The 16,930-nt window shown below is 56.0% G+C and overlaps 1 protein-coding gene across 3 annotated transcripts; it reads right to left on the bottom strand.

Annotated features, from left to right (window-relative positions):
* Positions 1–3,990: 3,990 nt before the first annotated feature.
* On the bottom strand, positions 3,991–15,482 carry Rhpn1 (rhophilin Rho GTPase binding protein 1). 3 transcript variants are annotated; one of them, XM_005000861.4, is made up of 15 exons: positions 15,123–15,475; positions 10,647–10,762; positions 9,409–9,537; positions 9,204–9,279; positions 8,363–8,440; positions 7,892–8,016; positions 7,646–7,812; positions 7,283–7,461; positions 6,737–6,893; positions 6,548–6,658; positions 6,139–6,333; positions 5,462–5,538; positions 4,976–5,122; positions 4,729–4,890; positions 3,991–4,354 (listed from the first exon to the last, which is right to left on the bottom strand). In XM_005000861.4, the coding sequence occupies exons 1-15, from the start codon at positions 15,201–15,203 to the stop codon at positions 4,163–4,165; spliced, it is 1,992 nt and encodes a 663-aa protein (XP_005000918.1). In that variant the 5' UTR covers positions 15,204–15,475; the 3' UTR covers positions 3,991–4,162. The 3 variants fall into 3 exon arrangements, with proteins under 3 accessions (XP_005000918.1, XP_063087243.1, XP_063087242.1); XM_063231173.1 differs by lacking the exon at positions 4,976–5,122 and having other exon boundaries at positions 15,123–15,482; XM_063231172.1 differs by lacking the exon at positions 8,363–8,440 and having other exon boundaries at positions 15,123–15,474.
* Positions 15,483–16,930: the final 1,448 nt, after the last annotated feature.

Raw genomic sequence — 16,930 nt, 5'->3', positions numbered from 1 at the left:
TTCTGGCAGAAGAAATGGTGTTGGGATGGGGGTGCTAGGAACTCAGGGTGCTACCCCAGCTGCAGGGAGACAGAGTACAGGCTCAGGAGCAGGGGCCCAGGGCCCAGGGTTGCCCTTGACACTGGTCCTCCTGTTCCAGGGGAACACCACAGTGACAAAGGAAGCACCCATCTTCTTGCATGGTGTCTGCCAAGGTTTTGCTCTTCCTTTTTTTTTTTTGTCTTTTTTCGTTTTTATCGGTACCAGGGATCGAACTCACGACTGCCTGCTTGCAAGGCAGGCGCTTATGCCGCTGAGCTAAATCCCCAGCCCCCGGTTTTGCTCTTCTTAGATCTCAGGGAGGACCTCAGGGTGCAGAACAGCCTGGAGGGTTCTCTTGATATCTCTCTTTAGAACAGGATCTTGCTATGTAGTATTTAGACTGGCCTCACACTGACTGTGTAGCTAGGCTGGACTTGAATTTGCAGTGAGCCTCCTGTTCTCAGCTTTCCAAGTGCTGGAATTGGGCATGTGCCACCATGCCCAGCTCTGGAAGATCTTTCCCCTGAGTAGAGCCTTGGGTGGGCCTGGCTTGTGTCCTCTGCTGAACTAGGATGAAGGACCCACCAGGGTCCCTCTACCTCCAGGAATTTCGCTGCCTTATGCTGAACAGGGGCTGGTCCCATGGAAAGGTGACTGTCAGGGCAGGTTACATGGAGGAATCCACCCAGGCCACTCCTCCCGTGCTGGAAGTGTCCTTCACAGAAGTCTGGTGGTAGCCTTGTGGCCAGGCCAATGGGGCCCAGAGTCCCCCTCTCCTCCCTCAGCTGGAGTTAGGCAGGCTGGTAGCAGCTGCCACCTCATTCACAGACTGCACTGGGCCTTCACCTGCTCTTGTCACCCACCGTAAACTAAAGCAAAGCCCGACCTCACCTCCCCTCCGCCCAGCAGCCATGCAGACTGACAGCAGCAGTCCACCTCTGGGGAGACCCCTTCTCCTCCCCCGTCTCTGCAGGGCCCTCCAAGTGCTCCATGCCACCCACTCTGCCCTGCCAGGGTGCTCTTACTGCTGGCTTTGCCTCAGGTCCCCCACCAGGATGGACACACTGACTACTGGCCCAAACTCCACTTCTTAATGGAGATCAACTATAGGACTCCCTTCCTTCAGTGGGAGTTGGGGGTGCAGCACACCATATGAACCCACAAATCCCTGACCACAGGGTGAAAGGCAAAACAAAACACCCAGTTGAATCAGCCTAAGAAGATGTGAGTGCACAATGGGGTGGGCACGGGGCTAACCTCAGACCCCATTTGCACACGTCGCAGGACTGGGCCAGCAGGAGCTTAGATCCACGACTGAGGAAGGCTGGCAGGAGCAGGTGGGGACAATGACAGTCAAGCAGGAAGGGGGTGCCCCTGCTCAGCATGCTCCTCACACCCAGTATGCTCACCTACCCATCCCCAGCACCCCAGCCCCAGTCCATCCTCAGTTCTGTCTCCACCGCTCCCCCCGACCCGTGCCCTCCTGCTTTGGAAGCGCTCCCTCTCCCCACATTAATCTCTGCCCCTGCTCACTGCTGACCCAAGCTAAATGGAGTTTGCCTTTTCCCCTCTCGGCAGTTTTCTGTTGGCAAAGCAAAAAGCATCGCAGCACACACTCACCTCAACCTCCCGTCCGTCCGTGTGTGTGTGTGTGTGTGTGTGTGTGTGCATGCACACCTCTAAGAACCCAGCATCCCCACATGGCGCCGCGCAGGTGGGCATGCACACACATCCCCTACCAGGTCAGCCCGTGGGCCTCTCCTCCTGTGGCTAGGCAAAACCCCTCCCTCCCCAGGGGTGACACACACATGCATGCACCTCCCACAGGTATTCATGGTCCTTGGGGAAGAGCAGGTGTGGTCCTTGTTCAGGGCCTATGGGTCCATCTGTAGCCCACAGTGACGAATGGTGACTGACTAGGTCAGAAAGCCTAGGATATGGGGTTTGGCCAGATGTGTCCAGGAAGGAGTAAGCAGGGACTGTGGGGCCATGAGGGTGCACAGGCATCCTGGTGTAGGCTTGCTCACACTTTCCTGGCCCAGTCTTTGCCCACCGGGATGCCTCCTGCACAGCAGGACTCCATGAGTTCCTTCGAGGTGCAGGGAAGGGCTGGTACCCACAGGATTCTGAATAGAGAACAGCATGGGCCTGGTTTCTAGGATAAAACTGCAGGTTCTGCTGGGCCCGCTCAGTGTCCTTAACCTGTCCCTGAGGCCTCCTGGAGCTGGCCAGAAATTCTAGTGCTGCTGATTCAGGTTTCTGGGTGGACTGAAGGTACCTGAGATGCTGGGCAGGATATTCCACCCATTTGCCCAGGGGCAAGGCTAGGGTCAGTGCCTCCCCAAGCCTATGGCCTGCGAGTTTCTCTGGAATTGTTCATTGCTGTCAGAACAGTGAGCAGACCTGGGGAGGCACAAGGAGCCCTCCTCCTGGGCCAGCCCTGCCTGGGTAGGTATTCTTCACCCGGGCCCCTGCTTAGGAGGCTCTTCCTCTCATAGTTGGGCCTCAGGGACTGCCCTGGCAGCCTTGAGACCCTGAGTCTCTGCACAGGTGTGCAAGAGGCACCGGGGCTGCTCACCTGGGAGGCCCCTTGGCAGATGTCTGATAGCAAAGGCAGCCCCAAGGAGCACCCTAGAGGTTATGAGGCATTTGAGCTGGGGACAGATGTACCAAGAGGTGGTAGGCACAGTCTCCAGGGACCCAGGAGCAAAGTCCTGGGTTTGATAAGAGGTCAGACACTGGCAGGCAAGAAGGGTGTGCTTGTGCAGGAAGCAGATCCTATGTTTCCCTTGGCTGCTGTCCCCTCCTCAGGTATGGACAGGCTGCAAAAGGCAGGGAGTACAATGTCCACTAACCCTGTCATACCTGATTGTCACATAATCGCCTCCTTGATGCACAGTTTTATTAATCAAATTAATAAGCACTGAGGAGACCTGCCTGACCTTGGCCTGTTATGCTGAGCTAGGGATTCTCCCAGGAGGCCCAAGGGAGGCCGGTGCACCTGGAGCCTCATTCCCAGGCTCAGGCTGGCGAGGCCCCTCCCTCTCGCTTCAGGGAACATAGCTGTGGCTAAGTTCCAATTCATGGCCCTTTCCTCCTCACACATCCCACACAGCTTACCCCCCATTCACCTCACACTCTTCCCAAGAGCCATACTCACCTCTACATCTACCCCACACACTCATCACCTTGGGATTTTGACATCAATGTTGAAGTGGGCAGGGGATAATGGACAGTGGGGCCAGGACCATGGAGCCAGAGCCAGAGCACAGAGCTGGCTGCTCCCACTCGGGTAAGGAGCCCTCAGCAGGGCCGGGACAAAAGAAGGGTTCCTGACTAGGAAGGGATTTGCCTTGCTTTCCTGAGTCTGTTCCAGATCCAAGCCTGGAGGAAGGGAGGCAGCCTCCCTAAGGTGGTGTGAGTGGGCAGTGATTGCCCCCTAGTGGCCAGAGGGACATTACCTGGCCCACAGTCTCTGTCCTCAGCTCAATGGAGAGACCCTCCTGGCTCCCACCCTGTGCAGCTCAGACAGGGCAGCCCTCTCTTTGCTCTCTTTGGAGCTCAGGTCCCTAGCCTTTCCAAGGACCTGGGGGCAGAGCTCTTGCCAATGGCCTTGGGAGCCATACACATGACAACACTCCAGGTGCAGCAGGCCCAGGACCTCAACACTGGGTCTCCGGGGAAGATGGCAGGACTGCAAAAGCAGGGAAGGGAAAATAAGGTATTGCAAGGGGCAGACTTCGGCTCGGAGCCTGTGCAGGGGCACTGGCGAGCAAGGGAGCAGACTTGTCCACTAGGGTTGAGTGTAGAGGGAGCCTGCAAGGAGTACCTCCCACCAAGCAGCTCAGCCTTTTCAGAGTGGACCCTGAGGTAGGCCACTGTAGGGGGCAGCATCTCCCAGAGAGGTGGCTTAAGCACTGTTTCCAGAGGGCACCGGGACAATTCCCCAGCACTGGGTTCAGACCTGCCTTACCTAACCATAATCTTTAATGCACATCTCAGACTTGAGCACAACAGGCACAGCCTGAAGGTCATCCAAGGCGGGGAACAGAATACACAGGCCACTCCTGGCCACTGGAACCACGTGGGCACTGGCCCTCATGGCTTCCTGGGTGCCTGGAGGGCACAGGGCACTCCTGGTTCAGGGGCAGGTGCCAGAGTCCCCACCAGCACTGGGCTGGAAACGGCCCCCTGTCTTGCACCACTTGGCTTTGCGGCTCCAGCCAAGGAGGGGGAGGGGGCTGGCATGCATGGGGGCTGGTGTCTGGAAACCACACTCTCTCTGGCTCTTCAGAAGCCCTCCTGGGCCCAGCAGACCTGGCCGGCGGTCCCCCTGCAGCCAGGACAGAGATGGTCACGGTCAGCTCCAAGGCCTGTCCTCACAATGGTCGAGCTGGGAGAGGCAAAGCTGTCTTGGAGGTGGCAGGCTTGCTGTAGTACGTTCCAGGCTCTGCTGGGGTGCTCACATGTCACCCAACCCTGTGTCTGACTTGTCTCTGGAAGCCTCAAGTTCAGGTGGACTGAACTTGTTCACTTGAGGTGGACAAGGGCTTCCTTGGCACAAGGCAGCACCATAGGTGGCCACTGCCAGGTCACCCCAATGAAGGCCCTCAACCTGTTGGTTCCTCTCTTGGAGGCCTCTGGAGTACCTAGGTGAAGGACCAGGGCTTGGGTACAATAAGGAGACTGGGTCCCTGAGGGGCTCACCGTGCCACGTGGCTCAGGACTCGGCAGCAGGGACACCACCTGCAGGCTCACGCCTGCCTCACCCACGGCCCTCAGCTGCGCCACCACCTCTGCGTGCTTCCACCACTTGCATGGCTGCCCGTTCACTGACACAATGTAGTCCCCCTCCTTCAGGCCAGCTGCCTACAGGGAACACAGAACGGTGAGGCAGCAGGACAGGATGCTAGGCTGCAGCCCAGCGCTCAGCCTCAGGTCCGGGGTCCCTTACTGCAGCCGGGCCCCCAGGAACCACAGCAGCGATGAGGACAGGTGAGTCTCCCCGGAGTGTGAAGCCGAAGCCGCCCTCTCCTCGGGTCATGTGGATGGGTCCTACTAGCTGCCACCGGTTCTTGGTTGAGAATACCGACAGGGGACCCTGGAAGTGGAGAGGTCAGAGCCTGGCTGGGCAGTAGTTGAGGGGTCTGAGCACCTCACTTCTACCTCACTTCACAATAGGAACTAATGAGACTAGTGCCAGGGGAGGAGGGGCAGGGCCACAATGCAAGAACATCAAGGGGAGGGGCTGGAGGTTTAGCTCAGCGGCGTAAGCATAAGCGCCTGCCTTACAAGCAGGGAGTCGTGAGTTTGATCCCCAGTACCAATAAAAAGGAAAAAGACAAAAAAAAAAAAAAGAACACCAGGGGCCTGTCTAGACTCTTGTGGTGGGAACACAGCCCAGCTATGGAGGGAGGGGTGGTACAAGCTGCATGCTTACCAGTCGGTGGAAGATGTCAACCACTTGTATCTGTGATAGGCTAGATGGCCTGACCTCAAGCTTCTGGTGGGTCTTAGCTGAGAGGGTGGGAGAAAAAGGAGGAACACAATAAGCCCAGGACTCATAGATCCCCAGATACCTGATTCTGTCCCAGAGGAAGAGGTGTGACCCCACTGGCCCTTCCTGGGACCTCTGGCCTTGCTGTCCCAGGCCCTCCCTGTCCATGGGCCTCTCCTGTTCCTCCCAGTGGGGTTGTCCCCATCTGTGGGCCTTCCTAGAGCAGCAGCCAAGTAGAGGAAAACACAGGTCTTGGGCAGGCACACTGCCTAGCCTGGCTGGAGCTCCCACCCCTCTCAGGTTCCCCTGAGGCTGGTGGGAGATGGCCTTGGTTACTGTATCTTTTTCCTGGTATTGGGAATCTATTCTAGGGTCTCATATACTGAGCTATACCCCAACCTTTGCTTTAAAAATTGAGACACTCTTTAACTGCCCAGGCTGGCCTCAAACTTGTGATCTTGTCACAGCCTGCCAAGCTGCTGGGATCACCAGCATGCACCACTGTACCTGACTGGCAACTGCACCTTTAACTGGCTGCAGGGGTTCAGCCCACCTCTCTTGGCCAGGACTGAGGCCTCACCCTGGAGGTATACCCACCCTGCTGGGCCCTGGCTGCTCACGCTGGATGTCGGGGGCTTCAGCAGCCTCAAAGAAGTCATCCTCACGCTCAAGCTCTGAGTACTTGGCCAGTGAGTGTTGCAGGGCCTGGGCCAGTACGGCTTGCAGCAGATCCACTGTGCGCAGGACACGGCACAAAGCATGTAGCCGCAGTGCCTCTTCCTGACCCAGTATGGCGCGTTTCAGGTGGGCCTTGGCTACACACAGGGCACAGTGTCATCACACGAAGCCAATCCCAGTCCCTACCCCCTGGGATGCAGCCAGTGTTGGGTACGGGCCACTGGGGCAGCTGGCTGGACCAGAAGGGATTGGCCAGGTAAAAGCTGCCACTAGTGTGGCCCCACCTGCCCAGGCAGCATCGGTGCCAAGTGACAAGGGGCCCCCCAGTATCTTCCACCTACAACACCTCACCAAGCTTCCTGCGCTCCTCTGGCTGCTGCGGCAGTGGGAGACCTTGGGACTCAGGGGAGTATGGGGACTGCAAGACCTGCTCATGCCTGGGGAGCTCGTCGTCAGCTGTAGCTGCAGGTCAGAGAGGCTGTGAGTGCTGAGCACAGGCCTTCTGCCTGTACCACAGGCACACCGGGTGGGGACACTCACAGGAGCTGTCACAGAGCGCCACAGCAGCATGGTAGTGGGCTAGTGCGCAGAAGTGCTCGGCCTTGACGTGCACCAGGGTGGTCCAGGATGGGGGCACATAGTCTCGGACAGGTGGCTGGGCCATGGCCTGGTGCACAAGCCTGTACTTGGCTGCCACCTGCCAATGGGCATGTGGACACCCTGAGGCCTCCCGTCCTCCCTGAGGAGCCCTTGCTTTCTTACACCTAGGCCCAGCCTCTATCTACCCTAAACCAAGTTCCTGTGCTCCAAGATGAGGCTGACCCACCAGAGTCCAGGGACCCAGATTTCTGCTTTAATTTGTGCTTTCCCCAAGGCAGGGACTCAAGAACCCATAAACCTGGGCAGCTGCTGGCTTTGGGGATCATGAACAGAACTAGTCCATGTGTGACCTGTCTCTCTGACTGAGCTCTGCCCGTATCCTGCTGACTCCTCATTCCTCTGGGCCCTGCCCCAGGCCCACTGCCCACAAGTGATGACAGAGCAGCCAGGCTGTTAAGGGTTCTTGACAGGGCTCCTTGGCCTCACCTGGGCAGCCTCCTGGGCCAGGCAGTTGTGGGGCGTGGCAGGGGCTGGCAGTGAGAGGCCCTCAAAGATGCACTCCTGGGCCTGGGCAGCCATGAGTTGTTCCAGTGTGGAGAGAGAGGCGGCACTCATGTCTGGGCTCGGGGCGTGGGAGAAGTTCTCCCTCAAGAGGTTGAAGGCCCCTGTGGATGAAGTGGGTGCTTATGGTGGCAGGGCTTCCCTACACCTACTAGGGCCACCCCAGGGATTCCCAGGAAGGGCTTGTGAGTGCCAGGCTCCTCATGCTGGGGGTCAGCATGCCTATCCCAGCTCCTGCTCCAAGACAGGAGGAGAGGTGGCCCCACTGTGGATGTGTACTGCTCTCACCGGCAGCTTTTTGGAAGGCCTGGGCAGCATGGTGGGCGCCCCCTGGGTGGGAGCGGTCCTGGCATGCCCCAATCTGTGTGTGGAGAGCGCCGATGTTGAACAGCACACTGCCCTTCTCAAACGCCAGGGCCTGCTGCTGTGCTGGGACCCCCGTGAGCGAGTCGTACCTGTGAGGGGTTCAGGCTGGGAACAGTTTTCTGGAACCTAGGCCTCCTGTCCCCAGGGCACCCCCATCCCAGCTCCTACCACTGGAAGAGCAGCACAGGGCTCCGAGCAGGGCTGAAAAAGCGCATGTCCAGGAAGCAGAGCTGGCTGTAGTAGGTCTTGAGCAGCTGCAGGCCTGCTTCATCCCGGCTAGGGGTCCGCATGGCCTGTAGGGCAGGAATGGTTGGGCCCCACCACCCAGACCCTTTACTCACACACAACACCTGGGATCCCCTGGGCATGAGCCTTGTGGACACAATCACCATTCTGGGCTTCAGGGCACCTGGTGAGGGTACCCCGGGGTGAGAGGCACGAGTCGCAGCCTGCACAGAACTCTCTGTGGGGGCTGGGGCCCGTCACACACACTGCTGTGGCAGTCTCCCTGACGTCCTCCCCGGATGTGAGGATTCCCTCCAGTAGTCATCTACCCTGAGCGTTATCATCCAAGCCTTGGTTTCCTTATCTGCATCCAGGGCTACAGAAGCGCAGAGCGGGCTGAAGCAGCCCACCCACCTGCCGCAGGCTCTCCAGCTCCATGATCTCTGCCTCATAGGCAGTGCTGTCCTCTCCAAAGTGCCCTGAGATCAGTTCCTGCAAAAGAATTGTGCTGGCCTCGGGGGCACTCAGTGCCTGGCAGATTGCCCGGGGGAGGGAAAGTCCAGGTGCAGAGCAAGCTTGCTGCCCATGCAGAGCTGGAAGGACCGAGTGCCTGGGTGTGTGGAGAGGCTTGGTGGCTTTGGAACAAGTGCTGGGGTGGGTCTTCCTCTTGGCTCTGGGCCTCTTATCTGTGAGAATCAGGGCCAGGATTCATGTGGGTGCTATCTTTACACACATTCCTTTATTAATCCCAAGAGGCAGGTGTCACCTATCACTTGGAGACTCAGACACTGAAGTACAGGTCAGGTTCCCTTCCATGAGACTCTGTGAGGTATGGCAGACAGGACATGCCTTGTCTGGGGTCTGAGCTTTCGCAGTATACTTGGGCCAGTAGGGCCTTCAGCAGGAGTGCCCAGGATCCTGCATTTGTCCTGGGGCTTCCAGTAGGATGTCCTGTCAAAACCATCCTAGAGAAGGGCTCAACTCTCAGCCCACCCATCAGATGATCCACAGCCCAGGGTGTGGGACCTGAGTATAGCAGAGGAAGGAGGCTTGCCTGCGAAGGAGGACCTTGCCAAGTCCCTGGCCACTTCTGCCATGTCTCTGAAAAGCCCTGGTCATTCCTCCCTCCTTCTGGGCCTCAGTTTCCTCATCTTTTCAATGAACTAGCCTGACCTGGAAGTCTCTAAACTCTTTCAGGCCCCAGGACAGAGAAGAGGACAGCACTGTCCCTCAGTGTTCCCAGGCCAGTGTCTACCTTCAAGGATGTGGCCCAGTCCAGCTCCTTGGTCTCCTTCAGGCCCAGGGGGATCATAGGGACAGTGACACCTTCACTAGAAACCAGAAACATTGGCTCCAGATGTGCTCCAGTAGCCTAGAGTCCACACCCTGCCCTCCCAAGACCCAGACCCAGGGTGCTTCCCCTAACTCTTACATGTGTGCACCCCTACTCACAGACTCACCCTTTTGGCTGTTCCATGTCTGCCATGCTGCTGAGCCCCTCCAGTTCCTCCTTCAGCAGCTGCAGGTTGGAGTTGACATAGCTCAACTCCAGGGCGACCGTCTCTCGGACCTGGTTGTTGCTGGTTGCTCTGGGGGAGATCAGCAGTGGTCAGGAGCCCTGGTCCATGGCAGAACCCATGGCCTAGGTGCACTGAGGACCTCCTGCCCTGCAGAGCTCCAGAGCCTGCTTCCCAGAGGGGGGTGCTGAGGAGTGGGTATGGCAGCTGTGGGCTCACAGTTGCCATTCCCGCTTCACTGAGTCCTCCCCTACAATTCACGGGCTCATGCAGAGTGGCCGAATGGGCTATCGTTGGCTGACATGCCCTCCAGGAAAACTCCCAAGCAATTTGCTGGGTGAGAGAGAGCCAGTTCCCCTTCTATGTCCTACAGAGGGACCAGGGAATTTCTGATGACAGTGGGCTAGAGAAAGAGGTTGCTCAGGAGAGTGAAGTCCTGGGCTCATCTGCAGGATGCACTGTATGGTCAGTATGCTCTAAGAAAGAGGCTGGTCCTGAGCCAGAAGACTTTCTCAATTCCCCAGCTTTAGACACCTGATCATGTGCTATACTGATGCCTCTTTTCTCTACACTGCTCATCTCATGCATATGCTGGAGCCTTCCAAAAGGCATTCCAATTTTGGACAGGGTTCAGTTTGTCTTAAGGTCTCTCCTGAATGGTAAGTGTATCGCATGGCTGCCAGAACCTGAGTAGGAGCTCCCTGGGTGGGAGGCCACCTCCTCATGCTTCTTTGTTATGGCCCTCCCTGGTCCAAAGCCTCATGTAGTCATGGGAGGCAGCCTTTTGGAGGTAGCTGAATCTATAGTCTGTGATTGGGTCATGGTCTAATGCTAGAATTAAGAGCATGAGTGCTACACCTGCCCTAGAATAGGTAGACTGTGTAAAAATAAACTACAGAAACAGACTTTCTCCCTCTCCCTCTCTCATTGCATTTGCTGTCTTCTGCCACCATGAACAGTTGCCCCTTTGCCATGAGCCACCTTTCCTTGGAGCCAGCAGATTATGGACTGAAACCTCTATAAACTATGAGCTAAATAAACCTTTCCTCCTTTAACTATCAATGTTGGATATTTTGTCTCAGCAATGAGAAAAGTAAGACAGGTCTTCAGGACCAACCACCAGCAGACACCTGCCTGGTTTACCAGTTTGGTCCTTGGTCCCCATGGGCTCAGGTGCTCACCTGTAGAGATTTTCAGCGCCTGTCCGCATCCGCAGCTCCTTGCTGATCTGCTGACAGATCCGGGTTCTTTGGCTCTGGAGCCAGCTGTGCTGAGTCTGTGTCAGGGGATCACAGCCCTGCAGGGAGGCCACAGGAGATCATACCCACTTTAGAGCCTCAACCAGGCTGCCCTAAGGGAAAGTGGCTGAAGCCTGTGAGATAGACCTGTCTAGGGAGATGGGTGCCTAGCTAGACAGGAACTCTCAACACTTCAGATGTAGACTCAGCTCCATCCCAGCCAGCTAAAAGGTCCACGTGTCAAGTATCTTCTTTGCATGGCCCATCCTCCTCTTGCCAAGAACCCTCATAGTGCACCACATAGTCCTCCTGCCTCAGCCTCCCAAGCAGCTGGTATTAGGTACATGCCACAGTACCTGGCTCTTAAAACATAGGTGACTATGAATGTTTATTTATGGTGCTGGGTAGGTCCCCAGGCCTCAGGTATGCTTGGCAATCCCAGGGCCCACCTTTCCAGGGAGGTTGTGAATCTCTACAGAGAAGCCTTCCTAAGTAAACTTCACTCTCTGGGGGCCCCATGCAGGAAGCTTATCACTGAAGTCCAGAGCGAGACCCAACAACAAGAGCTTGGTTCCATAGCACAGAAACCTGAGTGGGCTTGGCTCCAAGGCTCTACCCACAAGGCGTTGCAGGGCAGAATGGTCACAGGCACCAGGGAGCATGGCCACCAGGCAATTATTGGCTGTGAGTGTCATGCGTTGGGCAGCAGGCACACAGCTCTGTGAGGCAGAGTAAGCTGCTGAATCCAGGTTCGTCCCGGATGACATGAGGAAGGTGATCTGGGTTATTCTGCCCTCTGCCCCCAGCCATGGGCTGGTCACAACCTGAGGCTTCGTCCCGGCAATGTGAGGCACTGAGGGTGCGGAGGCACATTGCAGCCTGAGGTCACTGAGCCTCCCCCTGAAACCACTCAGGGTCTCACCAGGTTTAGGTCCCTTGTTAGCCCAGGAGATGTCAAGAGGCCTTCAAGTGGTTCCTGAGAATCAAAGAGAGGGGACTCAACCTGGACAAATGGGCAGAAAAGCAATGGGGCACAGTGCCTCCCGTTGGGGGTCTGCCTACTGTAGCGGAAGGACCCCAGCCTCGCCCACTTGGCTGCCCCACAGTTGTCCTCCAGGGCCTGTGCTGCTTTCTCACAGCACCCCATCCCTAGGCCTGCCTGCAGAGAAGAGACAAGACGAGGCCACATGGCCTCCCCTCTACGGGTCTCAAAAAGGAGGTTGGTCCCTCACCAGGAGTTAAACACCCCTTCCTCCTAAAGAGCCCACTTCAGGTTCTGAGGGCTCTGGTAAGAGCTGGAGCCACTCAAGGCCCTGGGCACTCACTGTTCCGTCTTCCCTTAACCTCCTAACCTCTGTGGGGAGGGGGTGGAGACAAGCCAGCCAAAGCAGGAGCTGTGGGACTGGTTCTGGTGTCCACCAGAAGCTGGTGGCCCACAGCCAGTTTTCCACTCTGGGCAGAGGGACATGCCCTTTGGGGAGGGACATGGATGATGGGGAACCAACCCACTCCTGAGACAACCTCCCACCCTCTGGAAACAAAGGCTACCTAGCCCTTCCCTTGCGCTGTTAACTGCACTGGGATTATTTTTGACTCACTCTATGCAAAACAGTGAACCTGTTATGGTCTCTGGTGTACAATAAAAGTATATCTCCCAGGAGCAGGACTTGGCCATAGCCTTGGTGGAAAGGGATGGGGAAAAGAAAAACAAACCCTCCCACCTCCACCCAAGGACCCAGGGACCTGGTGTAGGTAGTGGCCAGAACTGTCCTTGGGTCTAAGAAAAGCGAGACGCTAGTTACCTTAAAACAGGCCTGGGAACAGCAAAACAGAGCAGGGCATTCCTATGCTTTTCAAATTCCCTCTATCTGGGGAAGCTCCCTGGGACAGGGCGCTTCCCTGACAGGCAAACTTCCCCCTCCTTGTGCCAGGCCAATGTTCATTCATCTCAGGGAGCCTGATTTTTTTGTGGGGGATGGGGTGGGGGAATGCTGGGAATCGAACTTAGGATCTTGCACTTGCCAGGCAGGTGCTGTGCCACTGAGCTATATACTTGGGGGGGGGGGCTGACTTTTTCTCTTTATGGTTTTACCTGAACACAGAGGACCTGGAGGCCCCACAAGAATGGAAGCCCAGCACCCACTCCACCAGCCACCTTTCAGGAATAGGGTCCTACAGGGATTGTTGCAAGGAGTCTCCCAGAACACAGAAGCAACAAGCCACATACATGCGAACTGGACCAGAGAGTGGCATGTACACTAGCCACAAGTTACAGTAGGTGTCCTCAGGATCTGCTTCCTTTTATGCTCACTTGGACACCTGGGCACTGCCCCACTCCAAGTGCTCAACCTACTGGGATCAAGTCAGTGGGTTTGTAACACTGTGGGAGTGTAAGCTCCTAGCACAGTAGTGCTGAAAACTCTACAAGGTTCACTATCACTAGACTCAGAGCATGTTAGTGTCCCTCCAGGCAGGGGACCCTTGAGCAGACCTGCTTACTGTACTGGAGAGTAGGTGAGAAGCACTGCATCTCTCTCCCTGCTGCTCCATCCCTGACTTCTCCCACTGGCTTTCCTTGACCCCTTAGCTTCTTGACCTCCCCAGGAAATGGTGGAACTCAACTAGGGTTGTTCTTCCCCATAACCTGGGCTGGCTTGGGGCTCCTCCCAAGAGGCCAATGTACAAGGCTGGGGCTTGTGAGACATTGCAGCCCGTGGGGGAGGGCATCAGTGAAGTCAACTAACTTGAGGTTATAACTAGGCCTCTTCAATGTCCCTGATGAGCAACTCTGGGCCACTTCCTCAACCAGTTCTTTAGATAGATAAACAGAAGCTCAGAGCCAGCAGGACACTCACACGGCATGCTAGGCAGAGGATGAACACTAAGATGTACCAGTGTTCACTAGGCCTAGGCCCTGACACTGAATGGCACTGAATGCCAGCCTGCTTCCTCCTGCTGCAGTGTACCCTAGTCACATAGACCTGTGCACAGGGACTGCACACCCAGGGGTGGCTTTTACATAAACAACTATCTATCCTGTCCCACCCAATTCTGAGCAGAATAGCTGGTTTAATGGCTTACTATGGAGTATGGTTTTGCTACAGCCCAGCAGCAGGTATCAGGGAACTCTCCAGGTATAGGGCCTGCCAGGCTGTGTGGCATGACTTAGGACCAGTCTGAGCAGGGCTGGGGGTGCAAAGCAGTCTCCCACAGGTCTCCCTAGTACCTTAACTGCTTCTGGGTCATGCCAGGACAGTGTGTACATACAGACACAGCACTCCAGAATGACCATAGGAGATGCAGCCAAAGGAAGGCAAAGAAAGAGTCTGGTCAGAGCCCACAGCATGCAAAGCGGCCCTCTGAGACTTCTGGCACATCTTGTTTGTGCAACCTCCCAAACATTCTTTCTCCCCAAGGCAATATGTACTCACACCTTCGGGCATGGCTACACTGTAAGGGAGAGTTCACGGAGGGCAAGGGACATGCCACTTCCCTGTCTCCAGTGCCTGCTAATTGCTGTGCTATTTGGATGCTGGGAGGTGGCCAGGAAGAGTCCTTGAGGGTTTCGCCTGCATCACCTGGCCAGACCAGGTCCTGGCTGATGCCTCTTTCTTCCTCCCCAGACCTGAACGTCAGACACACAAAAGCTGAATGTAATTCGTGAGGTACAATGTGTAGTCTGACACCTAGAAGAAAGGAGGGCAAAGTGCCATGCCAGATGCCTGGGACTAGCAACAGGAGTCACTCTGCTTAGCAGAGTGGGGAATCAACACTGAGGTACCTCTCATTGAACCCCAACACCCAAGCTTTGGGCTGCAGAGAGGGCCTACTCAGGCACAGACTGAACCGAATATATCTTCAAACCCCACCCTTTGCTTCCCTGGTGCTCCTGGAATCCAGGTTACAATAAAACCAGGGATTAGGGACTTCAGAGGGGGTAGAGGTTGAGGAAAGTGGCCATGAAGACAAGCTGCCCAGAGATGATATCTAGGAGTCTCCAGCTACCTGCTAGTACAAGCTATGTCAAGTGGACACTCAGTTCTGGAGCAAGTGCACCGGCCAAAGCTAGAAAGGAAGCTTTATGGGTGTCAGAAACAAACTTGAGTTTATGTGGAGAAGCTGTCACTAACTAGAACCCACACTTGGTGCCCGGGTTCAGGGAAATGACATCTTAATCATCTCGGCTCCCTGATTCCTGAAATTTCCTCCTCTCCCCGATTGGGACCCCTAAAGGAAGCAGAGAGAAGACCAGAGAAGGGACGCAGGCTTTGGAGTCCCCTTGGAGCCTCAGTTTCCCCAGGGCTGGCATGCAGGGTCGAGCAGGGCATGGGAGGGAGCGACCAGGAAGGCCGCGCACCTGGGCGCGCCTCGGATCACAGGGCAGGAGGCCGGGGCCTGCACTCCTCCCCAGCAACCCACCTTGAGAACGCTGCCGGCCGCCTGCAGCCGCGCGCTGACCTCGCCGTCGCTCTGGGCGTCTGGCCTCTCCTCGAGGATCATCTTCAGCCTTTTGAAAATCGCCCCCGCGAGGCTGAGTGAATGAAGTCCCGCTGACGAACCGGTGGGCAGCCCACGACTCTAACGGCTGCTACGCCCTTGTCCGCACAGAGCGCAGGCTGCTAGCTTTCAGGCGAGGGGCTGCCTGGAGCTGTAGGGCGGTGGTCTCCACTGAGAAACTGGCCGATGTCCAATTGACGGTGATAGCCGCCTCGACGGGCAGCAATACCTACCAATCAGAGCTCAAAGAAGGCGGGCTCCGAGAGGTATCCCCGCTCTACCCGTAGTGTTGGGATCCAGTAACCCCTGGCAACCGCGGCCCCGCGCGCGGAGCGCAGTGCGCATGTGCACCGACTCTAGCTTGACTTGCGGGGAAAGTTAAGAAAATTCGCGGGGAGCGGGCGGCTGACCGCACGGGCGTGGTTACAACTCTGCGGGTCTTGGGGGCTTTATTCCGTCACCCTGGCAGCGCGACCTTCCGCTTGTTTACAGTGGAGTTTTTAAACGGTTAGAGACTAGTGCTGTGGGAGTTGTTAAACAATGCCTGCTTTCTTCCCTGCCGGGCAGAGCCTGTCTGTAAGTCTTGGCTTCCACGATCCTCTGCCTGCTTTCAGAACCTATTTAAAGCACTTGCTTCCAGAGCCTGAGTCCTAGACTGAACTAAGAACTTTGAGAACCAGCTTGCCTCCTGCATCTGCTTGTGGAATTGGACTTTGTCCAGAACCTACGCTCCCCGTGAGGCCCTTCCTGCGCCATGTCTCTGCGGGCGCTTTCATCAGCCTCTAGGCTATGACAACTCTGGCTACTCAGCTTTCCTGTGGGTCTGCTTCTCTGCGAACATACCCTTTGCAGGGGGAAGATGGGGTGCAGGCAGTGACCACAATCTTCTTTTGTTGCTGGCCTTTACTGACCTGGGGGTTTACTCTTCAAGACAAGCCCCGCCCCCCACATGCACACACACTTTGGCCTTGTCATCCTCTGATCTAAATCCAGTAAGCTAAGCTCCTTGGCCTGCCCCAGCCATCTGCAGTGGCCTCCCAGCGACATCCCTCTCCTCATGCCCCTGCCAACCACTGCAAATCTGACCAGGACTTGCCATTCCCTAGTGGCCTTTTGGGGTTTTCAGGCATCTACTCCCCTATAGGTGCTTCAGCCTTCTCCCTGGTGAATCCGTACCTGTTCTCACTTGCCTTCTACCACCAGTAGCCAGATGGCCAAAGCCCCCTCCATCTTGTCCATCTTTCCTGTGGGCTCTGAACCTGGTGTGTATCAGTAACACCTAAATTAAAAAAAAAAAAAAATCCAGGACCGGGGATTTAGCTCAGGGGCATAAGCACCTGCCTGGCAAGCTCGAGATCGTGAGTTCGATCCCTGGTACCAAAATCAATCAATCAATCAATCAATCAATCAATCCAGGGCTGAGGCATAGCTTAGTGGTACAGCACTTACCTATTATGTGAGAGCTCCATGCCCAGGATTTAATCTCCAGCACTGAAAGGCAAAACAAAATATTCTAGAAGAAGGAAGGGAAGCAAGATGATTAGATTTGTAGAATTAAATACTATATAATCAGCAATTAGAAAGAGTCCTTTCTGGTGAGGCTCAGTGAGCCATGGGAGTTGGGTACTGTTTGCTAACCAGGTCTTGTAGAACTACTTGGATTATCAGACTATATGTGTGTATTATTCTCATAATATTAAGGTTGCCAGTTTTGTTGTTTTGATTTGATT

This window comes from Cavia porcellus, unplaced genomic scaffold, assembly GCF_034190915.1.
Source record: "Cavia porcellus strain 051 isolate PalLab524CR breed Dunkin Hartley unplaced genomic scaffold, mCavPor4.1 scaffold_19, whole genome shotgun sequence".
NCBI lineage: Eukaryota > Metazoa > Chordata > Mammalia > Rodentia > Caviidae > Cavia > Cavia porcellus.
The sequence above is the reverse complement of the archived record's forward strand: the minus strand, read 5'-3'. Positions and strand labels throughout refer to the sequence as shown.

Bases quoted from the DNA above. Each gene is read 5' to 3' on its own strand.
- Rhpn1 (XM_005000861.4), bottom strand. From the start codon at position 15,203: ATGATCCTCGAGGAGAGGCCAGACGCCCAGAGCGACGGCGAGGTCAGC. The intron at 8,441-9,203 runs GTAGACACTGGC...ATTCTTTTGCAG, and splicing joins ACTGGGCCACATCCTTGAAG to GAACTGATCTCAGGGCACTT. The intron at 4,355-4,728 runs GTGAGCCCCTCA...TCCTGGCTGCAG, and splicing joins GTCCTGAGCCACGTGGCACG to GGGGACCGCCGGCCAGGTCT.